Source organism: Acinonyx jubatus, chromosome A3 (genome assembly GCF_027475565.1).
Source record: "Acinonyx jubatus isolate Ajub_Pintada_27869175 chromosome A3, VMU_Ajub_asm_v1.0, whole genome shotgun sequence".
Classification (NCBI taxonomy): domain Eukaryota; kingdom Metazoa; phylum Chordata; class Mammalia; order Carnivora; family Felidae; genus Acinonyx; species Acinonyx jubatus.
Window position 1 is genome coordinate 59,591,267 of NC_069388.1, and position 27,063 is coordinate 59,618,329.

General features: G+C 35.7%; 1 protein-coding gene across 10 annotated transcripts in view; it reads left to right on the top strand.

Moving 5' to 3' along the window:
- The window catches only part of TSGA10 (testis specific 10), a 166,600-nt gene that overhangs the window by 42,368 nt on the left and 97,169 nt on the right, over positions 1–27,063 (top strand). For all 10 annotated transcript variants that reach the window (XR_003424872.2, XM_027072644.2, XM_027072643.2 and 7 more), the window contains 6 exons: positions 9,497–9,612; positions 12,665–12,819; positions 16,815–16,870; positions 18,409–18,577; positions 20,916–21,026; positions 26,337–26,522. Coding sequence is in view for 9 of the 10 variants with exons in the window: in XM_027072644.2 (XP_026928445.1) it covers positions 9,497–9,612; positions 12,665–12,819; positions 16,815–16,870; positions 18,409–18,577; positions 20,916–21,026; positions 26,337–26,522 (793 nt within the window). In the remaining variant the exon portion in view is untranslated. The remainder of the gene's footprint in view (positions 1–9,496; positions 9,613–12,664; positions 12,820–16,814; positions 16,871–18,408; positions 18,578–20,915; positions 21,027–26,336; positions 26,523–27,063) is intronic.

Genomic DNA, 27,063 nt, shown 5'->3' on the forward strand with positions numbered 1-27,063 from the left:
TGTCTTCAAAATATACTCAAAAGCAGAGCATTTCTCATAACTTTTGTTGCAACCATGCTGGTATTGAAGGATATTTTTGAAAGGTAGAGAATTCTAAAGGTTGGGAATTATTTTTAACACTTTGATACTTTCTTTCCAGTATCTTATGACTTGCATTATTTCTGCTGAGTAATCAAGTGTCAGCTTATTTTTTATAGATCAATATTTTGTATTTTGTAATATATTCATATCATAGTTTCGTATTTGTATGTACAAAAGGCAAAGAATTACAGAGAATCTACATAGGAGTTATGTAATCCAACTACATTCAAGTATAGTTAAAATATTGTTCCTGTTCTTTTTTGTCAGTTGATGGGAAAATTATAAGTTTTGTCCCATGTGTGAACTCCACTCACTAGAAGTTGAGTCCTAAGCACAGGTTAGCACATGTCTGGATATCTATATGTCTAAACAGGTTCCATAGTGTTTTAAGTCAAATCAGCCACAAAGAAATGGATGCATTTCTGTTTGGGTTTACCTGCTGATGAAGAAAAAATCTCCAGTGTTTCAAAACAAGTACTCATTATCTGTGTTTCTATACGGCTTAAATGAACTTTTCTTTCTAAATAGGTATGTTTTAGTAGCAGCAGTTCTTCTATTTGGGTTTCTATGTCAGATAAATCAACAATAGTAAAAAGTTGGATTGTTTTCAGAGTATTTCCTCAAAGGAGATTAAAAAAAAGAAAAAGATCTGTGTGTCTGCATCAGAGTATCAAACATTTCTAGGAAGAATTTCTCATATAGTTGAATGATTGATAGAGCTATCTGTTAACAAAAAGTTAGTTTGGGCCTTTATGTTCAGTGATTCCAAACACTGGTTTAGTTTGAGTTTGGTTATTTGCAACCGAAAAGATTTCAGTATTAAAATCTATTCTAGGGGCTCCTGGGTGGCTCAGTTGGTTAAGCGTCTGACTCTTGATTTTGGCTCAGGTCATGATTCCAGGGTACTTAAATATAAATCTAACAAATTATGTGTAAAATCTATATGAGGAAAACTACAAAACTAGTGAAAGAAATCAAAGAGGAACTAAATACATTGAAAAATATTCAATGTTCATGGATAGGAAAACTTAATATTTTCAAGATGTCCATTCTTCCCAACTTGTTCTATAGATTGAATAAGTTCAAATCAAAATTGCTGCAAGTTATTTGTGGATATCAATGAACAGCTTCTTTTTTTATTTATTTTTATTTTTTATTAAATTTTTTCTTAATGTTTATTTTCGAGAGAGAGAGAGAGAGAAACAGAGCATGAGCAGGGGAGGGGCAGAGAGAGAGGGAGACACAGAATCCAAAGCAGGCTCCAGGCTCTGAGCTGTTAGCACAGAGCCTGACACAGGGCCTGAACTCACAAGCTGTGAGTTCATGACTGAGCTGAAGTTGGACACTCAACTGGCTGAGCCACCCAGGCACCCCAATGAACAGATTCTAAAGGTTATATGGAGAGGCAAAAGAATGGGCAACAGAAATTGAAGAAAAACTAAGTTGGAACACTGACGCTACTTGACTTCAAGACTTACTAAAAAGCTACAGTAATCAAGACAGTGTGGTATTGGCAAAAGAATAGACAAATAGATCAATGGAACAGAATAGACAGTTCAGAAATAGGCCATGTAAACATAGGCAACTGATCTTTGACAAAGGAGCAAAGGCAATATAACAGGGCAGAGATAGTCTTCTCCACAAATGGTGCTGGAACAACTAATATCCACATGCCAAAAAAAAAAAAAAAAAAAAAAAAAAGCAACACAGATATCACACCCTTCAAATTAACTCAAAATGGATTGTATACCTAAATGTAAAATGCAAAACTTCAAAACCTCTAGAAGACAACAGGAGAAAATCTAGTTTTTCTTGAGTATGTTGATGACTTTTTAGATACAACACTGAAGGCACAATCCATGCAAGAAATTATTATTTGGACTTCATTAAAATTAAATACTTCTGTTCTGCAAAAGACAATGTCAAGAAAATGAGAAGCCAAGCCACAGACTGGGAAAAAATGTTTGCCAAAGGCACATCTGATAAAGAGCTATTAACCAAAACCTACAAAGAACTGTTTAAAAATTCAACAATAAGAAAACAACCCAATTAAAAAAACGAGCCAAAGACCTTAGCAGACCTCACCAAAGAAGATATACAGATGGCACATAAGCGTATGAAAAGATGTTCCACATCATAGGTCATCAGCGAAATTCAAATTAAAACAACAATGAGATTCCATTATATACTTATTAGAATAGACAAAATCTGGATCACTGACAAAAATGCTGGTGAGGACGTGGATCAATAGGAGCTCCTATTCATTGCTGGTGGGAATTTGGAATGATACAGCCACTTTATTTGACAGTCAGTTTCTACAAAGCTAAACACAGTCTTAACATACAGCACTCCATGGTATTTACTCAAAGTAATTGAGTCTTATGTGCACACAGAAATGTGGACATGATGTTTATAGCAGCTCTAATCATAATTGCCCAAACTTGGAAGCAACCAAAATCTAGTCTAGGACTCTGGGCATTTGAAAAAACTATATATAGATAGCTGTTTAAAGTTCTGGGGTACCTGGGTGCTCCTTTGGTTAAGTGTCTGACTTTGGCTCAGGTCATGATCTTGTGGTTTGTGGGTTTGAACCCTGCATCCGGCTCTGTGCTGACATCTCAGAGCCTGGAGCCTACTTCAATTCTGTGTCTCCCTCTCTATCTGCCCCTCCCTCGCTTGTGCTCTGTCTCTTAGTCTCTCTCCCTTTCAAAAATAAATAAACATTAGCAAAATTATGAAGTTCTAAATATTTCTTGGAGGAGTTGTAAGAGTCTTTTCTGACATTAGAGTTACAAGAGTCTGCAAAAGAAGCTACTGGCTTTATATCTAAAGTTTCTATTGCTTAAATGTGTTTTAGGTGTGGGTTTATTGATCAGTGATTTAAAGATCTGATTTGATTAACTTCTGATTATGTGTGTAGTTTTCCATTTTGTTTTTTGTATTAGATGGATCTCTGTTGTACAGGGGCATATGGCTATTTTGGAAAATAGATGGCTGTAATGCAATTTAACAGCATAGAAACAGCCACAGTGTACACTGGAAGGTTTTGCCAATCCTCCCGTGTGTCTTTCAGGATTCATCATTATCATATGAATTGATAGGCTCATTACATTTATACTTCTGACTTTAGTGTGCATTTTATTTAAGATTAAAAAGAATCTCTATATCCAGCGTGGGGCTCAAATCCACAACCCTGAGATCAAGAGTTGCGCACTCTACCAACTGAGCCAGCCAGGCATCACTTAGCATGCATTTTTTAATGATTTTTCTCTTTAAGTAGGATTCGTACTCAGCATGGAGCCCAACACAGGGATTGAGCTCAGGACCCTAAGATCAAGACCTGAGCTGAGATCAAGAATTGGGTGCTTAACCAATTGAGCCATCCAGGCGCTCCAGCATGTGTTCAAAAAAAGTTTTTTAAATCTTTTATTTATTTTAGAGAGAGAGTGTGTGTGTGATCTTTATTTTTGAAAGAGAGAGAAAGAGAGTGCTAATGGGGGAGGAACAGAGAGAGAGGGAGACACAGAATTTGAAGCAGGCTCCAAGCTGTCAGCACAGCCTGAGTTGGGGCTTGAACCTATGAACTGGGAGATCATGACCTGAACCAAAGTTGGACACTTAACCAACTGAGCCACCCAGGTCCCCCCCCCCCCCCAGCATGAATTTTTAAATACTGTTTTACAAGAAAAAAAGCTAAGAAAATAATCTGTCAAGGCATTTGAAAAGATTCTTCAGTTGGACTAAAGTAGAACTTCACTATATTTTCAAATATTTTCTTATTGTTGATTTATCGTACCATTCTGCAGACAATGTTTTGTTTGTTTTGTTTTCCCCCAAATGCATGCCAAATAAAAGTAGGAAATAGGTAGGATTTTGTAATAGTCAGATATTGTACAGAGAATGTTTTGTCTTAATTGTCCATGGTAGTTCTCTGCCAAAAGCTAGGTAAGTTTTTGTAATAGCACCACTGAAACCCCTTGCTGCCTTCCATGAGCCAAGGGACACAGTGATAGCTTTCCTAATGTTTTCCCAGGCAGCCAGAGTGCCCATGGTCAGAGCACTCATAGTAATTATACCCATATCAGTCTATTTTTTATCTGATTCAAACTGTTGAATATAGTTTGTCTTTTTCCTTTCTACTTATAAGGTATTCTCTATATGGCTCCTTTTAATCCACTATATGTTCCTAGGTGTGTGAGTGTGTGTGTGTGTGTGTGTGTGTGTGTGTGTGTGTGTAACTTATCCTTGGGTTTGGAGGATTTTTTTATTCCTAGGGGTGTGTGTGTGTGTGTGTGTGTGTGTGTGTGTGTGTGTGTGTGTGTGTGTTTAACTTATCCTTGGGTTTGGAGGATTTTTTTACTTCGTTGCTTGATATCTTTCAGCAGTTTTAGACAACTCTCCACTGTTTTCATTTCAGATGTTACTTTTGCCCATTCATACTGTATTCTGAATTTTTTTCTGACCTTTCTTCTAGTTCACTCATTTCCTCTTTGACTGTGGTTGAACTTGCTGTTAAACCTTATCAGTTGAATTAATTTTGGTTTTTGCATTTTTCATTTCTGGAATTTGTATTTGACACTTTTAAAATATATATTTTCAAGTCTCTTGAGAAATCTTCAATCTTGGCTTTTTTTCTCCTTTGATATATTAAGCATAGTTGTTTTTTTTAAAGTTCTGTTTCTGATAACTCCGTTATCTTGATTCTGCATGGTTCTATTTTTATTGAGTCTATTCTTGTTATCTTTTGTTTCTCTTATTTTTTCCAGTTATGTGATGTTGTCTTCTGTGTGTCTGGTTATTTTTGACTGAGTATATAATACTGAATATGAAAATGTATAGAAATCATTTGAGACCAGAATATTGTTTTCCTCTAGAGAGGATATATGTATTTGCTTTTGTCAGAAGTGAGATAATTTGAGGGATATGTATATATATAATTTGCTTTGTCAGAACTGAGACAATTTGAATCTGGGCTTAAATCTTTTAACTATTCAGGGTCCCAAACAAATGTGTATGTGTAGGAGACAGTGGTTTACTCAGTATTTTACCCTTTCTTGGTGGGACTTGACTCCTGTTTTTGTACCCTAACTTCTTGAAATTGTCACAGTTGCTACTCAGCTTTTCAGCCTCTTATCTACCTTTCCCTGAGTCAGAGATTTCTTTAGGGGAAAACAATTATCATATTCCAGACTTACCTATTTCTTTTTCTCTTCTCTTGTCTTCTCTTCTCAAATCTTGCTCAAGTAATTCTTCACCCCCAGCTCTCTGCTGCCACCTGCTTCCCAGCTTTCCTAGTTTGTTCTCACTGAAAGCATTGATCTGAACAGTTGAAACTGTTACTAAGTGAAGCAGAAATTTTCTATTTTTAATAATCTTAAATTTTGTTTTAAATGTTTATTTTTGAGACAGAGACAGAGCAGGAGTGGGGGAGGGGCAGAGAGAGAGGGAGAAACAGATTCCGAAGCAGGCTCCAGGCTCTGAGCTGTCAGCACAGAGCAGGACGCAGGGCTAGAATTCATCAACCACTAGATCATGACCTGAGCCGAAGTTGGACACTCACCCAACTGAGCCCCCCAGGCACCCCTCCATTTGTTTTTCTTACCTCTTTTCTTTTTTTTTTCCTGCCTTTCTGTGGGTTACTTGAACATTTTTAGAACTCCATTTTAATGTATCTGTAATACTTTCTAGTATCTCTGTATAGATATTTCCTCTGTTGGTGTAGGTATTTCATTTTACATATGTAACTCATCACAGTCTATTGGTGCCACATTTATCAGTTTAAGTGTAGAAATCTTCACTCCCATTAAATCTTTTCACCTCCCCCATTTGTAATTGTCTTAATGGATACAGATTTATTTTGTTCTTCCCAGGACTTATGTTCCTTTAATATTGGTGTTTGTATTTTTCACTGGTCATTCTTTATTCTAAGATTTTATATATTTTATTAGCCATTATTTCTTTGAATATTGTGTGTATTCTATCCTGGAATTAGATGAATATTGGACCTTCTTGTTCTTTTCTTTATATTGCTTAACCTCTTCTGTATTTTTCTCTCTTTTTATCTGTACTCTATTATAGGTAATTTCCTCTGATCTGTTTTTTTCCAGCTTACTAATTGTCTCTTCAGCTGTGTTTATTTTGTTCTTAAACTTATCTGTTGATATTGTTTCTTTTTAAAAATTTCAATGATTTTAGTTTAATTTCCTGAAGTTCTTTTAGGTTCTTTTAAAAATCTAGACTTTTTTCTTATTATATATTCTTCTATGTCTTTGTATTTAAGCACATCTGTTTTTAAGTTTCTATTTGATAATGCTATAATATGAAGTTATAGGGCTCTAATTTTGGGTTTCTTGACTCACATTAAGTTTGGGTTATTCCTTAATATGATTTTGAAATTTGGATTGGGGGCTTGTTTTCAACAGGCCTTTATCTAAGGTTTAGTTCTGTGTCTGGGTTGAGAGTATATCTTGTCAGAGAAGTTATGTGTTTATTTCTACCAAGTGTTCTAGATTATATGACCATCCTAGAACTAGATTTTATTTAGATTTCTTATTTTGATGTTAAGAATTCCCAAGGAAGACTTTTAATTGTTACTGTTATCCTGTGCCTAGTAATGGTTGACAAGCTGATTGTGTCTAGTTTGACCTTTCCACTAATAGTGTAGCTCTCATTAGCTTTACGTGGAGGATCTTAGTTCTCATACTTGTGTTGCGGACATTTCTGTCCTGATCTTCTGTTTCTGATTTAAAACATAAGACCTTAGGCTAGTGAGACAGGGAAATCCCAACCACATATAATATAACATTAGTTCATAGTCCTACTGCTCTGATTTCTCTTACAAAATAAATTTTGCTATACATTTAAAGAGATGCTCATTTTATTCAGTATGTCTAAGTGTTTTGTGTTGAGGGAACTTTCAGATTATCTAGTTTCCGTATTGCCAGAAATTATAGTCTGTTTGTTTGTTTATTGACTATGTACTTCTTGAGGATAAAGCCAGTGCCCACCTACTTCACCCTAGCTTCCTAAATGTTTGTGGAATGAAATTCTGTTCGTTAAAAATTCTTTAGTAATAGTTAAAAACTAAAATGAACCTAAATGTCTAATAATAGAGGAGTACTTAAATAAATGATTGTATTTACTTAGAAGGAAATGGCTATTGCTCATATAATACTTTTCATCCTTAAAAGGGTGATTTGGTTTCCTTTGCAGTGCAGAAGTTTTATATCTTGATGAGGTCCCAATAGTTCATTTTTGCTTTTAATTCCCTTGCCTTTGGAGATGTGTCAAGTAAGAAATTGCTGCGTCTGAGGTCAAAGAGGTTTTTTCCTGCTTTCTCCTCTAGGGTTTTAATGGTTTCCTGTCTCACATTCAGGTCCTTTATCCATTTTGAGTTTGTTTTTGTGAATGGTGTAAAAAAGTGGTCTAGTTTCATTCTTCTGCATGTTGCTGTCCAGTTCTCCCAGCACCATTTTTTAAAGACTGTCTTTTTCCATTGGATACTCTTTCCTGCTTTGTCAAAGATTAGTTGGCCATACATTTGTGGGTCCAATTCTGGAGTCTGTATTCTATTCATTGGTCTTTGTGTCTGTTTTTGTGCCAATACCATACTGTCTTGATGATTACAGCTTTGTAAGAGCTAAAGCTCTTGTAGAGCTTTGTAGAGGCTAAAGTCTGGAACTGTGATGCCTCCCTCTTTGGTTTTCTTCTTCAATATTACATTGGCTATTCCAGATCTTTTGTGGTTCCATGCAAATTTTAGGATTGCTTGTTCTAGCTTGGAGAAGAATGCTGGTGCAATTTTGATTGGGATTGCATTGAATGTGTAGATTGCTTTGGGTAGTATTGACATTTTAACAATATTTATTCTTTCAATCCATGAGCATGGAATGTTTTTCCATTTCTTTGTATCTTCTTCAATTTCCTTCATATAAACTTTCTATAGTTTTCAGCATACGGATCTTTTACATCTTTGATTAGGTTTATTCCTAAGTATTTTATGATTCTTGGTGAAATTGTGAATGGGATCAGTTTCTTTATTTCTCTTTCTGTTGCTTCATTATTTGTGTATAAAAATGTAACCGATTTCTGTACAAAGGCAACCAATGGAATGGGAAAAGATATTTGCAAATGACATATCGGATAAAGGGCTAGTATCCAAAATCTATAAAGAACTCACCAATCTCCACGCCCAAAAAACAAATAATCCAGTGAAGAAATGGGCAGAAGACATGAATAGACATTTTTCTAAAGAAGACATCCAGATGGCCAACAGACACATGAAAAGATGCTCCATGTCACTCCTCATCAGGGAAATACAAATCAAAACCACACTGAGATATCACCTCACGCCAGTCAGAGTGGCTAAAATTAACAAATCAGGAGACTACAGATGCTGGCGAGGATGTGGAGAAACAGGCACCCTCTTGCACTGTTGGTGGGAATGCAAACTGGTGTAGCCGCTCTAGAAAACAATGTGGAGGTTCCTCAAAAAATTAAAAATAGATCTACCCTATGACCCAGCAATAGCACTGCTAGGAATTTACCCAAGGGATACAGGAGTGCTGATGCATAGGGGCACTTGTACCCCAATGTTTATAGCAGCACTTTCAACAATAGCCAAATTATGGAAAGAGCCTCAATGTCCATCAACTGATGAATGGATAAAGAAGATGTGGTTTATATATACAACAGAGTATTACTTGGCAATGAGAAAGAATGAAATCATGCCATTTGCAACAACATGGATGGAACTGGAAGATATGCTAAGTGAAATAAGTCAGGCAGAGAAAGACAGATACCATATATTTTCACTCATGTGGATCCTGAGACACTTAACAAAAGACAAAGGGGGAGTAGAAGGGGGGAGAAAAAAAAAGTTACAGAGAGGGAGGGAGGCAAACCATAAGGGACTTAAAAACTGAGAATAAACTGAGGGTTTATGGAGGTGTGGGAGAAAGGGGAAAGTGGGTGATGGGCATTGAGGAGGGCACCTGTTGGGATGAGCACTGGGTGTTGTATGGAAAGCAATTTGAGAATAAATTATATTTAATATAAAAAATAAAAGAAAAAGGTGATTTGGAAGGCTGTGTTATAGGACTGAAAAATATTAAAGACTAAGTGTAAGTGAAAAAACTCAGGATTTAATTTTGAATTTATAGTATGGTAACTTTAAATATACACTGTAAAAAATACTGAAAAGTGAACACCAAAATGCTAATAGTAGCTTTCTATGGAGTGGTGGATTTGAGGGTCTCTTTTTCTCCAAACTTCCTACAATGTAGTATTATAAAGAAAATGCTAAAAAGAAAAAAACGTGTATTATTGTGCTTACCAGTTTTTAGATTTAAATACACTAAAAAGTTGATAAAGCATAAAAATTTCAGAATTAGTTTTATTATTAAAACGTTTACAGACTTTTATATGAAAACACAGAAAAAGATCTTTCTGATACTCAGCGACATCTTGCTAAGAAAAAATATGAACTACAGCTTACTCAGGAGAAAATTATGTGCTTGGATGAAAAAATTGGTGAGTTTTTTCCCTAATATATATATATATATATTTTTTTAAAGTCTGATAGAAAATATGTTTTCTTCTTTTCAGTTATAACATAGAGAAAGTTGGAAATAGGTCCATAAATTAAAAGTTTATGAATCAAAAATAGTGAAAAATGTGGGGTTTTTTTTGATAGTAAAAATTTTTCCTTATATTTAGGACCACAAATACTTAGACAGGGCATCATATTTTTGAATGAAGGAATAGCTAAACAAAGCAGTGACACTTTGTAAATTTATGATGAACGCTTATAAATTTACAACTCGTACCATTGTGGCTTGTCCATAGCTATTATAATGAAACATGGTACCTATCTGTGTATTACTTTTGGTGGAAAGCATACATATGTTTATTTGGCTATATCTGTTTTATCACTTGGGTTCAGAGAAAATTGTTTTTATAAAGTGACCTATTTATGTTTCTTACCAGGATCTCTATGTCATAACTTAATCTACTTATAACTGTAAAGTAAAATTTTTGTTAAGACTATAAAAAAGCCCATTTAAAAACAGGGAATATATTGTTTTTTGAGGGAGAGAGAGAGAGAGAAGAGAGAGCACACCAGTGGAGAAGAGGGGGAGAGGGAGAGAGAATCTTAAGCAGGCTCCACACCCAGCATGGAGCCCTATGTGGGGCTTGATCCCATGACCTGAGCCAAAATCAAGAGTCAGATGCTTAATCAACTTAGCCACCCAGGCACCCCAAAATGGGCAATTTATTTAAAATTTTTTTAATGTTTATTATTTATTTTTGAGAGACAGAGTGCAAGCAGGGGAGGGGCAGAGAGAGAGGGAGACACAGGATCCGAAGCAGGCACTAGGCTCTGAGCTATCAGCACAGAGTCCAACATGGGATTCGAACTCATGGACTGTGAGATCATGAACTGAGCCAAAGTTGGATGCTTAACCGATTGAGCCACCCAGGTGCCCAGGTGCCCCGTAAATGGGCAATATTTTTAAGTTCCTATTTTGTAGTTCAAAAATGCCTGGCATAAACCATTAGATTAGTGGAGGTGCTTTTTATTGAGATAGGAAATATTACAACAGAACTATAAAAAAGAAATACTAAAGAACTCATTTTTGGATATTTTAAGTCTAAGTAAGAATGTAAGGTAAGCAGTTAAATAGATAAGTTTTTATCTCAGAAGATACATCTAAATTAAAGATATACATTTGGGGCACATCAGTATATAAATGATATTTTAAAACCATGAAATTGCCTAGGGAAGATATAGAGAATGAGGAGAAGAGGATCCAGGACTGAGTAAGAAGAAGCCAAAGAAGTAGGAAGAAAACCCAGAAGTGAGTGTTATTTTGGGAGGCAAGAGAGCAAAATATTTTTACAAGGAGAGTAAGATCAATTGTCAGATATGTTTGAGAAGCAAAATAAGATGAAGATGAAAAATTATTGATTGGATTTGGCACATTGCAGGGTTTTGTCACATTGACAAAAAGTGTGAATGGACTATTGGATGGGGAAGATGGAGTAGGTTGAGGAATAATTGGGAAATGAAGAAGTAGGGACAGGAGAGAATAGAAGTCTTTTAAAGCTTACATATTAACAGAAGCAGAAAAATGGCGTGGTAGCTTGAGCAGGATGTGAAATTGAGATTTTTTTTTTTAAAGCTAGGAGATACTAGAGCTATTTTAGAGTTTTTAAATTTATTTATTTAATGCCAGTGGGAATGGACTCAAATATCTGAACACCCAAAACATGCATTTTGCCTTAATGACAGTGCTCTCTGGAAAAGGGACATGATGTATTCTCAAGTACTATATAGATCATCCTCTTAGTATATGGTGCTACCTCTCCTAGCACTGCACTGGACGTCTGTTGGAAGGATTTACATAGAGGTCTAGCAGAACTTCCCTTGTAGAGCTCTCGACAGTGGTTTTCAAACTTGGTGTGTGTTAGAATCACCTGGAGTGCTGATAAACATCACTGGAGCTAGGCTCTTTGAAGCAAGATATGGCCAAGGCTTTTGTATCTTAACTAATTTCCTCAAGTGCTTCTCAAACTTTGTTAGGCATTAAAGTCATTTGGGAGGGGTACTTGTTAAAACATAAATTGCTCTGCCCACTCAGAATTTCTGATTCAGTGGGTCTGGTGTGGGACCTAAGAATTTATATTTCTGACAAGTTCCCAGATGATGCCAATGGTGCTGGATGAGAACCCACAACTTGAAAACCATTATTTTATACCATTCAGTCAGGTCTTCAACATTGACATTGGTTTGCTGGTGTTATCACAAATCGAATCAGACTTCCTGTGATGTTTTTTTCCCTAGGAATTTTTATAACCCTGCTTTAGAAAAATCAGAATATCAGGAGACATTTGATTCTGAAAATGACCTAATTATTTATTAAGATCTTGTAGTTACCAACTTACATGCAACAGTGATTCTAGGCTAGAGGGAGGGGAAATTAGAGGGAGAAAAGTCACAGTTTGTTTTAATATTCCACTCATTTTGTCCATTCACCCTCTCCTCCCCTACCACACATGTAAATCTACTTTGAGAACTTGTGATATAGAGCTTTCCTTTGCTGTTCTTTTTTTTTTTTTTTTTAATTTTTTTTTCAACGTTTATTTATTTTTGGGACAGAGAGAGACAGAGCATGAACGGGGGAGGGGCAGAGAGAGAGGGAGACACAGAATCAGAAACAGGCTCCAGGCTCCGAGCCATCAGCCCAGAGCCCGACGCGGGGCTGGAACTCATGGACCGCGAGATCGTGACCTGAGCTGAAGTCGGAGGCTTAACCGACTGCGCCACCCAGGCGCCCCTCCTTTGCTGTTCTAATTTAAATGTGTTAATTGTGCTTTTACATTTATGTGTCGTTTGGAATTTCATGATTCATCTTAGTTTTTAATCACTAACAACAAAAGCCATTTTTTATTTGGGATACGGTACTTATTTGCAGTCATTGAACATAGTACAGGAGAACTTACTTTGAAAAGTATTTCAATTTGCTTGAGTTGGAAAAAAATTATCTTGATTAAAACAATGCCTTTATGATTACATATTTAGATAATTTTACCAGGCAAAGTATTGCCCAGAGAGAAGAAATCAGCATTCTTGGTGCAACCCTCAACGATCTGGCTAAAGAAAAGGAATGCCTACAAGCATGTTTGGATAAAAAATCTGAGAACATTGCATCCCTTGGAGAGAGTTTGGCAATGAAAGTATGTTCTGAGAACTGTGGTTTAAAAGAAATGTTTGGACTTGAGTCTGAATAAAATAATAGGATTTTCTCAAATTTTTTCCTAGAGAGCTGAAACTATAAAATCTGATTTTGAAATTTTTCCAGATACTCTTAGGAACTTTGTGTTCAAATCCACTAACTAATATTTTTAAATTGATTTTCTCTCATTAATTGTGATTAACACTCACTACAACAACTATTTCAAGTATCAAAATGTGAAGCATGGTAATAAAGCAGTAAAACTGATTTCTTTGTAAAAGAACACCAGAACTTATATTTTCAGGTAGCCATCTTAGGAAGCAGTAAACATTAAGAACATTAAAACCGCCTTTGTAATTGTGCTCAAAACTAGGAGCACATTTTTACATCATCCTCAGCCTTTGAGAATAGATTATATGTAGCTGGTGAATAAAACTGGATGATAATCTCCATCCCACATTTTTTGTTGTTTAAACAATAATAGCAAAAGTGTTGCCAAAAAGGCAGGGAAATATTAATACCCTTTTCTATTTCATAAGCCAGTTCTGAAGGTAATTCCTAAACTGTTTTCCACAGATGGTTTAAGCAAAGGCAGCACGATTGGAATAAGGTCTTTTCCCTCTCTAAGCGATCGAATTCATTCATTTATCCATCCTTCCATCCATCCATCCATCCATCCATCCATCCAACAAACACTTATTGACATGTTCCAGGTATAATGTTAGAAACTGAGGGTGAGTGGTCATGACTTCCAAAAGCCTATAATATGATTGGGAGAAAGATAAATTAAGATGTTATCATGATGGAGTGCGCTAAGTGCCATAGTGATGTGTGTACAATGTGCCATTAGAGTTAGGCATAAACACACCTAATTCACCCTGGGGATTGGACTGGGGAGAAGGAAGATCTCTAGAGAGCCTTCCAGTAAGTGATGGGGCCTGGACTGCCCTGTGATGACTAGGAATAGCCAGGACAAGACTTAGAGAATGGGAACAATGAGAAAAAGGATGATTCAGACAGACAAAGCAGCTTCAATGAAAGCCCAGTGGCTTTCATAAGAGAATTTAGGAAAGGTCAGTATGGGAGCAGGGCTGGGGGGTAAAAGTTGAGATGGGATAGATAAGCAACAAATCATAGAAATATGTATAATATTGAGTTTAGACTCTATCATCATGGATGTAGAGGATTATTGAAATAATGTAAATGAAATGTCACAATTAGATCCTTATTTTGAAACAAATATTGTTACTTGTTAGTCCATGTAAAGGATGGATTTATAGGGAAATGAGAATAATGACAAGGACAGTAGCTACAAGTAAAATAAGAATTGTATTAGGATAGTGGTAGTATCCATGAGAGAAATAGAGTTTTAAGGAAGATTGATGAGATGTGCTTTCTGACTTAGGGACCACATGGATAGTTCCTGTGCATGAAGCAGGAAACAGAAATATAACAGGCTTACAGAGGAAGATTATTGACATGTCTTTGGGACGTAGTTGAAATATTCATAGGCTCTTGGATTTTTAAGTTTGGAGAGTAAGTTGAAGTGAAGTTAATAGATTTGGGAATCATGAGCACAACTGAAATCTTGCTATCCATGGGATAGTAAATTTAATTTGTTGAAAACACTGACTTATTATTTTATAGTTATGCCTTAATAATTTAAAATTTTTTAAATGTTTATTTATTTTTGAGAGAGAGACAGAGTGTGAGCAGGGGAGGGGCAGAAAGAGAGGGAGACACAGAATCTGAAGTAGGCTCCAGGCTCTGGGCTGTGAGCACAGAGCCTGACATGGGGCTCAAACCCACGACTGTGAGATCATGACCTGAGCTGGAAGTCGGATGCTTAACTGACTGAGCCACCTATGCGTGCGCCCCTTAATAATTTTTTTAATTTAATTTTATGGGGTTTTGGGTGGGTGGAGTTTCTTATTGTATTCAGACCAGTTTTTTAATAGTCAACATGATTTTCTTTAAAAACAATTAGAAACAAATTATTTAGAAATTTTTGAATCATTTACCTCTGTTATATCTAATATTTCATATTTCTTCAATTTTGCTAACATGTACTGACATTAATTTTTTCTTCACAAAGACTATTGAGTTGCAAGTCTATTTTCAATATCAAGAACTTCATATAAGATCATGAATATAAACACATCCATCCTCTGAAGGGAAAATAACTTTTAAAACAGTGTTAGACATTCAAAAGAGGAAATGTTCTCTACAGTGATATCTCAGAGCTGAATTTACAAATACCCTTAAGTGAAAAGCAGTAATGTTACGTCTAATCTGGAGATTACAGAAATAAATTGCTGCAGAGAAAGTCTACATTATAATTAATAAGGGGAAATTTTTTTCTGGTAATCATAGTTTTAAAAGATGTTCTACTACTTGCTACCAATTAAAGTTAGAAAACTCAACAGCAAGTTCACATATTTTTGAATAATAAAAGATAGAACTACTTGTGTAACATTTTAGTTTGTTTCTTTTACCATCCTGTTCAGATTGAATTTTTAATAATTGAGTCTTTATCTCTGGATAAGCATATTGAGGTGGTACGAGGAATATTAAATTGATAATGATGGGTTAGATTTCAGCAATTTGAGAAATGATGGTATTAGGGTCATAGTAAGAGAAAAATAGGCTAATAGGATATATTACTAGATTCTACCCAGTAATTTTGTTGTCCTGGATGCTTTACAATGTTCTCAGAGCATCTTACTTTCAATATGAATTTCTACTGATAAAGAGAAGTCCTATATAGACTTATAAACCATATTTAAAGCTTAACCAAGTAATTGCTTTTAGAAACACTAGACGTTCAATTAGTTTTTCAGAGTTTATTTAGAAATGTATTGTTGTATTTTAAACCTTGTGTAAATATTCCATTTTAAGCAGAATTTCTCTTTTTTTGGCCTGTGCTTTTTAAAGCAGTTTAACTGCTTTACTAATAGCCATTTTAACCATACCCTGATATCCATTACTGCCCATTGTGGACTCTGCACCATTCTACCAGAAAGCAGAATGGGAAAATGGAGCTAAAAATAACCTGGAGAGGAGCACATGAATAAAGGAAGATAACACACACACACACACACACGACTAACTGTCTCTAAAGAACAGAAACAAGACTTGTTGGGAAATCTAGGTTTAGTTTATCTTGCTACTTGGTTACTAAGGATTTGAAAATTCAAAGGGCAAAATGAAATATAGTTATTTAGTGAAAGAATAACTTCATACTTTTTTTAGATCTAACGTTAGCCCTAAGTATCTGTGTATAGTTACCTATAACTAGTTCAGGATCAATGAGAGTTTTAAAAGGAGGAGGTGTAGGAGTGGTATTAATGACATTAAGATCATTTCAGCCTTAACTGACTCCATTAATTCTACTCTCACACACCCTTGAAAAAGGAGAATGTCAGTAGTTTATTTTTTTATACCTTTTCTCTAGGCTTAAGGTTTATCTCTTTATTAGCTCACATCTAAAATTAATAGTACACTTTTATAAGTAATTCAATTGGAACAGCTTTTTGAAGATATTGTCAATGACTAATATAAATAATTTACTTGATCAAAGTTATTATTCCTAAGAACTAAAATTAGTTTTATGTGATCCACATTCCTGGGTTTTATATTCCCAGTATACAACACTCCAGTGCCAAACCACTGGTTTGCCAACAAAAACTGGGTGCTTATGGGATCCTTGTGTAGTTGCATGACAACACAAAACATTTTAACAAAGTATTTGATATACTGATCCCATATTAGTGCGCATAAGTGTAGTCTTTTGTCAACATAATCTTGTTTTTATCCAGTACAAATACTCAGACCGATGTATTAGGCTTTAGTTTTAAAGTATAGAAAAGAAGAATAGAACATAAATGTTTAAAACCAAATGGAAATCAAAAAGGGAGGAGAAATTTTTTTGTTCATTCAGTTTTAAGAGAAATAGTTTAAAATATTTTTTATTTAATACTTATATTACTTTTCAAGGAAAAGACCATTTCAGGCATGAAGAATATCATTGCTGAGATGGAACAGGCATCAAGGTAAATCATTCAACAAGAATTTGAGATTTATTGGGGACAAAATACTATGTTAGGTACAAAGATAGTAGGAGACAAGGGGGTTAGTGTTATGTATAAGGTGATAACTTTTTTTTTTAGTTTATTTATTTATTTTGAGAGAGAGAGAGAGCATGCAAGCAAGGGAGGGGACAGAGAGAAAATCCCAAGCAGGCTCTGCATAGACAATGTGTAACCTGATGCAGGGCTCGAACTCATGAACCGTGAGGTCATATAACCTGAGCCAAGATTAAGAGGCAGATGCTTAACCGACGGAGCCACCCAGGCACCTCAGATGATAACTTTCTAATGTTTGAAAGGAGGCACAAGTCTTTGTACGGAAGTAAAAGAAAATATGGTGTTAGCCAAGTAAAGGAATGGGAAGGGCATTCAAGGTAAAGAGAATAGCAAAGAACCCCAGATCATGTTCAAGAGCCTCTTGAATGACAAGTAGTTGAGTGTGCTGGAACACAAAGGGTAAGAGAAGTGATGGAAGGAAAGGCTAAATAGGCAGAGGCTTGTGGTATAGACAAATGAGTCTTAATGTTATCTTTTGGACAATAAGAAATCATTAAAGGAAATTAAGGAGATTTTTGTGCTAGATTACTGAGCCAAAGAGATGATGATAGATAGGATGGAGGGATTGGGAGACAGGAGTGATGGGCTTCTTGTGAGGAGGAGAATCTAGGAGAATGCCAGGTTTCTGGCTGGGGATGAATATTCAACATTATGAAAGTATGTGGAAACACACGATTTCCTCTGGATTTGAAGAGCCTTTGAGGCTTTCTTATAGATGTGTCTAGTAAGCAGTTAAGTATGAGTTTGGAGTGTTAAGGAAGAGGAAGAGGCTGGAAATAAGATTTCAGAATCATCTGAAGATGGGGCTAGGAGCCATGGCTATGAACAGGATTTTCTTTTTTTTTTTTTAATATGTATTTTTTAATGTTTACTTCTTTTTGAGAGAGGGAGAGCTAGAGTGCAAGCAGAAGAGGGGCAGGGAGAGAGGGAGACAGAGGATCCAAAGAAGGCTCTGTGCTGACAGCAGAGAACCCATTGCAGGGTGTGAACTCATGAACCGTGAGATCACAACCTGAGTCAAGTTGGACACTCAACCGATCAAACCACCCAGGTGCCCCTGAATAGGATTTTCTGAGATAAGGGTGAGAAGAATCAGGAGGCTAAGGGTTCAGCCCTGAGAACCATTAATTTTTAGGATGGCAGAGGACTGGGAACCTGCAAAGGAGACAAAGCTATAGCAGCCAGAGGTAGAATGAAGGCTTTCTTATACTGGAGTATTAGAAGTTTTGAAATACTTAGCAAATCATTGACTATTATGTATATTTAGCATCCTTTTTTAGAGTGAAATATGGGAAACATTGAGAAACTCCAATGGACTGTATTTAAAATTTAAATGTATTTAAAACATCAAACGTTTTCATGCTAACTGTCCAACTTATGTCTTATTTGTTATTCTGTTTTTGATAAAATGTCTCTTTTTATGTACTATCTGATTTGTGGAATAGACAGTCTACTGAAGCCCTAATTATGTGTGAACAAGACATTTCCAGAATGCGTCGGCAATTGGATGAAACAAATGATGAGCTGGCTCAGATTGCCAGGGAAAGAGATATCTTGGCTCATGAGAATGATACTGTCCAAGAACAATTTTCTAAAGCCAAACAAGAAAACCAGGTATACTTGTTCCTAGAATCTTTCTTCTCCAAGAAAAATTTTTGTTTTATTCTGATTCTCAGTCCTCATTTTATTTTGTAGAAGACCTCAGGCTTTGGAATCAGCCATTTTTTTTTGCCTTTACTCTGCAGATTATGCCTCATATTTTATAAATGAAATTCTCAAACATGAAGTATTAAAGGAGAGAGTGGTGATATAATAGATTTGTATTAAATCTTAGGAAGTACTTCCTTACTGAAGGATAAATATTTGAACAAATCAACAAAGGAAGAGAAAAACCTTCAGAAACTTTTAAGAAAGGGGTAGATTTATTTGGTGGACTATTATTCTCTTTAAGGATGAATATATGTATGGACTATGCCACATATTTTGGTCCTCCTTAGCACTGTGATTCTACTTGGGAAATTTTCTTTATAATTATTCTCTTTCTAAGACAATATATTTCAGTTTATCCACTCTTTTCATTTCTAATATCAGTATTTTAATTTGAACATTAAAAAACTCTATTTGGAAGCTTTTTTCCCCTCTTAAAATGATTCAGTCTAAATGACTCCCCCACTTGCTGTCACTCTCAGTGTGTTTAGTCTGCATCATAGAAGTCTGTATTTTTAATTGTTAAATATTTTTAATTTACATAATGAACTTTTTAATGTAAGTGGGATAAAACCACACACCACTTTATATCATGGTTTTTCCTACATGATAAGGCCTGGAGTAATTAAGACTCATGAATTTGAATACCCTGCTTGGCTGTGTGATCATACCATTAAACTTTCCTGAGTCTCAGTTTATATATGTAAAAATGGAGAGGAAATGAGAACATGCCTAGAAAGTACTCATCGGAGTGTCTAGCTCAATCACTGGACAAATATCTTGTTGCTGTTACTTGCTTACTGTGACATCATAAGCACTCCCTTGCTTTGTTAAAACTTCATAAACATTTTTTATAATCAGAATAAATTGGTGTTATAACAATTTACATTTGTTCAAGAGTAGTTTTTTCCTTTGTTTGGGTTATAGGCCCAAGGGTAGAAGTTGGATCCCTTTGTGGACCACAAGTTAAAACCCAGATCATAGCAAATTTGGAAAACAGAAACCTTTAAAAAAAATCTCATCCTCAATACCACAATTTCTAACAAATTGGTATGAAGTATTTTTAGTGTTTTATCCTGAATTTTTCACTAAATATAGATGGATATTTTCCTCTGTTATTAAAAATTATTCTAAACAATTTCTCATAGGCAGATACATAATGTATGAGGTTATGCCACTGTGTAGATACTGTTATTTACTGCCTTCATTTACTTAACGTACATAGATATTGTCATCATAACAAATAATGCCTTAGTGAACATTCTTTTCATTATTTCATTCACTAGATTTAGTTTTAAATTAAATCAAAGCTTATGAGGTTTCTTTTTTAAATTAAAAAAAGAAAGCCTTTCTAAGTGGACATTTTCAAATGTAGTGAATACTCATGAATCTATCTCCCACCTTCAACAAAAAGCAACATACTTGTCATTCCTGCTCTTATGAGCATTTAAAAATGTCTCCTGATGTAGATTGTAGATAGCAGATAACAGATTTGCTTTTGCAAATTTTGTTTATTTCAAGATACTTGGAAATGCTCATTCCTGGGTTTAACAGAATAACTTTAATTCTTTGCTAATTTGATAGACAAAATAGTATTTCATTTTTAAAAAATTATTTAAAATTAGTAAAATTTTAAAAGTTTAGAAAATTAAAATGTTTTTTTATTACTTATAAATTTTAACTTTTTTCAAGTACTATGCCCTTGGGCTTTCTTTTTGTGAATTGTCTGTTGGGTTCTTTGCTCATTTACTATTTGGATTCATGTGTTTTCTGTTTTGTTTTATTTTTTTGCTAGTGGGGTGATGGGCCACATGTCTCCCATTATCTCACAGCCTTGCCCAGACTTATTCACATGGTGATTGTTGCAGTATTTCCAAGAGCAACAAGCAGGAAGTCCCAATAAATAAACAATTTTCAAGCACAGATTTTCAATTTGTGTCCTGTTGTTTATTGTCCAATTAGCCAAAAAAAAAAAAAAAAAAAAAAAAAAAATTGTGAAGGCAAGATTAGATAGAAATGTGGTTAAATAGACTTCAACTCACTGGAAGGAGTTATGGCAAACTGTGATATTAGAAAGCATGAAGAGCTGAGGTGTTTTTGGTTTTTATGAGCTTTATATATTAGGTATACTAAATTTTATTTATCACATTTACTATAAATATTTAAAATTAATAGTGGTTTTGACACAGAGAAAGTTTCTATTTTTATTTTTTGTTGTCAAATCCAGCTATATTTTTCTTTATAGGCCCTGTCTAAAAAATTGAATGATACACATAATGAACTTAACGACATAAAACAGAAGGTCCAAGATACTAATTTGGAGGTTAACAAGCTGAAGAGTATATTAAAGTCTGAAGTATGTATACATTTTTTTTCTGTTTGCTCATGATACTGATGAAATTTTGCTAGTTATTTCTCATAGGGACAGCTGAATCAAGGCTTTTTAAAATACATAGCATATTTTAGTGTTGACAATGATGGATTAATTGTATATTCAGCCATCCTAGATAAGTAGAATCCTCCTAATTGGCTGAAGGACAAGAGATCAGAATCAATTTCAGCTCACTTATATTTGAAAATGGTAATTTTCAGTTGTAAACCTTTGACAAAAGAGGCTCTGCCTGATTGTGTAGAAGATCAGAATTGATCACCCTGTTGTGGGGCCATCCTTTCTTTCTTTCTTTCTTTCTTTCTTTCTTTCTTTCTTTCTTTCTTTCTTTCTTCTTTCTTTCTTTCTTTCCATATATATATATATACACACACACACACACACACACACACATATATATATTTTAATATGAAATTTACTGTCATATTGGTTTCCGTACAACACCCAGTGTTCATCCCAACAGGTGCCCTCCTCAATGCCCATCACCCACTTTCCCCTACCTCCCACCCCCCCATCAACCCTCAGTTTGTTCTCAGTTTTTAAGAGTCTTTTATGTTTTGGCTCTCTCCCTCTCTAAATTTTTTTTCCCTTCCCCTCCCCCATAGTCTTCTGTTAAGTTTCTCAGGATCCACATGTGAGTGAGAACATATGGTACCTGTCTTTCTCTGTATGACTTATTTCACTTAGCATAACACTCTCCAGTTCCATCCATGTTGCTACAAAAGGCCAGATTTCATTCTTTTTCATTGCCAAGTAGTATTCCATTATATATATAAACCACATCTTCTTTATCCATTCATCAGTTAATGGACATTTAGGCTCTTTCCATAATTTGGCTATTGTTGAAAGAATTTACCCAAGGGATACAGGGGTGCTGATGCATAGGGGCATTTGTACCCCAATGTTTATAGGGATCATCTATTTCTTAGGACCAGAGTAGATGGCTCTGCTCTGTACTTCTGTGTTAGTGACCAAATAAATCTAGAGTATGTGTGGTCCCCCTGGAATAAACAGACAGCTTGACCAAGGATGTTAGGTATGCCCATTGGTAAAATATTATCTAAAATAATATAGTTGCCTTAATTAATATAATAGGTATAGTGTTTCCTACCTACCATTCAAACCATTAATAGGAACTTTCCACCCCCAAACTGTTTTCCTTGTTTTATTTAACATCTCATTTAAAATCAGTCTGTAAACATTTCTTGAGCATTCATTTTTAGTGTGCATAAGACTGTTTAAGACTTTGAGAAAGAAGAGATTCTGAGGATTTCTAAATTGCAGGTAAGGCAGTAAGTCGGCAGCCTTACATTGGAAAAGCAGGTCGTTTCTTACATGTCTTGATTTTAAGGTGCCAGCAATGTAATACTATAATTGAATGGAAGCTTCAAAGTCAGATAGGTCTGACCCCCTTCTCACTCATAACATGAACTTATGTAGGCTACTCAATCTGAGTCTCAGCATCCCATCTGTAATTGGAAAGAAAGCCCAAGTAAGTAAGATAGACCTAGCACAGTGAACCATTTAAGTATATTCTGGAACAGAACAGAATATAAAAAAATGAATATCTAAGCATTTAATGTAGTAAGATTTCAGTCAGTGTTAGACACTTCCCCTTTTCTCCCTAGCTTGTCACATTATCTGAAATTCCACCATTAGGGATCAGGGCTTTTAGAGTGTGGAATGGTATTTTCAGACATCACACATCAGGCTTCTCTCAGCTGTTGGTGTCCTTCTGTGAGTTCTTTTATTTTGTTTCACAACAAAACTGGGTGGATCCTGGCAGTCCCCTGAGAGAATAAACCACAGGTCCATTAAGAATTGTTGAGCACTTGATTCATTCACTCATTCAGCATGTAGTATGGTAGGTGCTGAGGTGCCAGAGATGAAAAGTAGGAAACAGAGTGGCACCCCAGGCAGTGAGGACAATCTGAACAAAGGTGTAAGGGGAAAAAAGTAGGTTCTGTAGCTAGAGGGGAGGGTATAGGTAGTGATAATACAGAGGTAGAAGGACTTGTTTGAACTCTGTTTTCAGGAAGCTTTTGTTACAACATGAGCCCAGAAGTTATTTGAAGAATTGCCTTTTTAGAAAGATCATTCTGGTGATTTGGGGAGGAATAAATCAGAAGGGTAACAAAATCAGAAAGAGGGAGATCAATTAGGGGAGGCTGTATCCTTAATTCAGTCAAGTAGCACAAAGGATTACAGCTGAGGCAGCCAGTTTTGCTGTGGGGAAGTATAGTATTGAGCCCAATAATGGACCAGAGGTGGAGGGTACTGAGGTGGGGACAGCACCAGAAAGAGGTAAACAGATGCTGAAAGGGAATTGGAAAATACCAAAGAATAGTTTCACTTTTTTAAAAAATTCAAATTCGAGTTAGTTAACATACAGTGTAGTCTTGGCTTCAGGTGTAGAACCCAGTGATTGCTCTTTTATATATGACACCCAGTGCTCATCCCCAAAAATGCCCTCCTTAAAGCCCATCACTCATTTAACCCATCCCCCCACCAACCTCCCCTCCAGCAACCCTCAGCTTGTTCTTTGTCTTTAAGAGTCTCTTATGGTTTGCCTCCCTCTGTTTTTACCTTAATTTTCCCTCCCTTCCCCTATGCTCATCTGTTGTTTTTCTCAGATTCCACATACAAGTGAAGTCATATATCTGCCTTTCTCTTATTTTGCTTAGCATAATAGACTCTAGTTCCATCCGCATTGTTGCAAATGGCAAGCAAGATTTCATTCTTTTTTAAAAAGTTTTTGACATTTATTTTTGAGAGACAGAGCATGAACAGGGGAGGGGGAGAGAGAGAGGGAGATACAGAATCCGAAGCAGGCTCCAGCCTCTGAGCTGTCAGCACAGACCCCAATATGGGTCTCGAACCCACAAACCATGAGATCATGACCTGAGCCAAAGTCTGATGCCTAACCGACTGAGCCACCCAAGTGTCCCAAGATTTCATTCTTTTTCATCGCTGAGTAGTATTCCATTGTGTGTGTGTGTGTGTGTGTGTGTGTGTGTGTGTGTGTGTGTACCACATCTTCTTTATCCATTCATCAGTTGATGGACATTTGGGCTCGTTCCATAATTTGGCTGTTGTTGATAGTGCTGCTATAAACATTGGGGTGCATGTGCCCCTTCGAATTCAGCATTTTTATATCCTCTGGATAAATACCTAATAGTGCAATTGCTGGGTTGTACAGTAGTTCTATTTTTAATTTTTTGAGGAATCTCCATACTCTTTTCCACTGTGGCTATACCAGTTTGCATTCCACCAGCAGTGCAAAAGAGATCCTCTTTCTCTGCATCCTCATCAGCATCTGTTGTTTCCTAAGTTGTTAATTTTAGCCATTCTGAAAGGTATGAGGTGGTATCTCATTGTGGTTTTGATTTCTGTTGCCTATCTTGGGCTCCACACTGCTCTGGTTGCTTTGAGTACATACAAAAAAAGGGAAAATATGGTTTCTGGTTGACCAGAGGGAGGTGCACCAGGTATTTGGTGACCAGGAGTGACACTTTCATGCCAGTCCCTTTTTACTGCTTGAACCTTGAACCATGTGTTACCTGGGAGTCACAAAACTACATTTAATATAAGAAATGGTTCGTATTTTAGAAAACTTAATATAGTATAAAAAAGTGGTTTCTATCTTCGAGGAACTCAGAGTGTTACTGGGGAGACTGGACATCCACACCTAACAACATAAAACTCTCAGGCAGTGTTAAGAGAATGGCATAGACAGTGAGTGCCACAGAAAGTTAAAGAGGGTGAAAAGTGATGGGGGTAGAATTCAGTTTATAAATACTGTACCGTGTGTTTCCCAGGTACATACTAAGTGCACAGCTGTTGTTTTTAGTACAATAATGGAAAAACACATCCTACAGGCACATTGAGAATATCCAAATCTTGAAAGTCAGTGCAGTAGTTGAGCATGTTAACAAACTTGACAAGATTCTATATTAGTCATAGGTAACCAAACCACAAGGTGGCGATATTAACTGAATTTTAACCAGTCTCATGGTTAATCATATTTGTGAAAACTTAAATCTGATTTGAAAGCTTTCTTAGGGTGAGATATCATTTATTGCAATGTGATCATTTTATGGTTCTGATAGAAATTCACTGGTTATTAACAGGTATTAATGAGAGAGAGGTCTGGTACCTTTTTAATAATAACCAAAATTATAAATGACTTTGTAAAAATGAGTTAGCCAAACCATATTACTAAAACATGTTTTTAAAAATAGCCTCATAATGATTACTCAATATAGTATACTATTTGTGTATTTGTGGAGTTATTATATTCCTTTAGAAATAAGATCCCACTTTTTAGTCAGTCTCTCATGATAGAACTTTTAAGGTTTTAAACATATGGTTTGGGGCACCTGGATGGCTCAGTCAATTGAGCGTCCAACTCTTGATATCAGCTGGGGTTGTGATATAGCAGTTTATGGGTTCAGGCCCTGCATTGGACTCCGCACTTATAATGCAGAGCCTGCTTGGGATTCTCTATCTCTCCCTCTCTTTCTGCCTCTCGCTTGTGTGCGCGTATACTCTCTGTCTCTCTCAAAATAAATAAACCTTCAAAAATTAAAAAGTTTTAAAAATGTGGTTCTATATTATATGCCCAATATGACTGTATAGTTATGAGTAGTGTTTGTTGGCATAGGTTTGTTGTTTTATTTCTTAGAAATTTTAGGTAAGTTACTAGAACAGTAAGCAAAAGTAAATCATAAATCATAGAACAGTCATGATAGAGAAAATTAAGACTGAGGTTATGAATGAAAGGCAGGAACTAGACAGGTGATGTGCCAAATCAACAGAATTATCAGAGATTTATGCTTGAAATTTGTAATTAGTCAGAAGTTCTGTAGCCAGTACAATCTAGAAAAGCAGTCAGGAACGAAGGAATGCACAGGTATAGAAGGTTGGCCAAGGCAGAGACTCAAAAAGCAGAGTAGCAAATAGTCACTAAACGGATATATAGGGAGAGGAGGCAATGAAGGATTTTGTTTGAACAAAAGCAAATATAGGAACCAACTTGACTTTACTAGATGGGTGAGTGTGACTCAGGAGGCAGGGCAGATCCTGGTCCCACTCCCTTTTGTTGATTACAGGATGACCAATTTTCTAAATGGAGAATATAGATACGATTTCTTGAGATTATGTTACAAATGGTTCTGTAGCAAATAAATTTCCCGTGACCTGGCAAATAATGTTTACTTTATATTGTATGTTGACCATTTTACATCTTTTAAAGTAAGTCCTAAAATTGCTTTTTAGGAATCTGAGAACCGGCAAATTATGGACCAACTCCGAAAAGCCAATGAAGATGCTGAAAACTGGGAAAATAAGGCCCGTCAAGCAGAGGCAGATAACAATACCCTCAAATTAGAACTTATTACTGCTGAGGCAGAAGGTAACAGATTAAAAGAAAAAGTAGATTCTCTCAACAGAGAGGTCGAGCAGGTAAGTTTGGGAAAATGTATTTGTGGGACATTCTACATCATTTTGAAAGAGTTTTGTTTGGCATTCCATAAATTAAATATATAAACAAACACTTAAATTATTTAAATATACTATGAATTGTAGCCTAATTGTTCTCCAATACCCACTCTGGTTTTGCTCTAATCTATTATCTACCCTACAACTAGAATAATCTTTAGCATTTTTAAAAGTTAGGAACTATTTCAAACATACCAAAAAAGTGCAAAAAAAAGTAAATAAAACACATACACACATCTCACTGGTTGAAGGATGCTAATATTTTCCACTGTTGCTTCAAGTTTCTCTTTATGTAAAGAAACAAAATATTACAGGTAGAACTCATCCTTTTCCCTCTTGCCTCCCTCATGACTGGTGTGAATAACTTTCATGTCAGTTGTATAACTCTTTTGCATATGTTTATGCTTCTTCTACATATCTATCACCCACAAATGATATATAACGTTGTTTTGTGTGCTTTAGGTTTTTAAGTGATACTCTAGATATCCATTTGTAATTTGCCTTT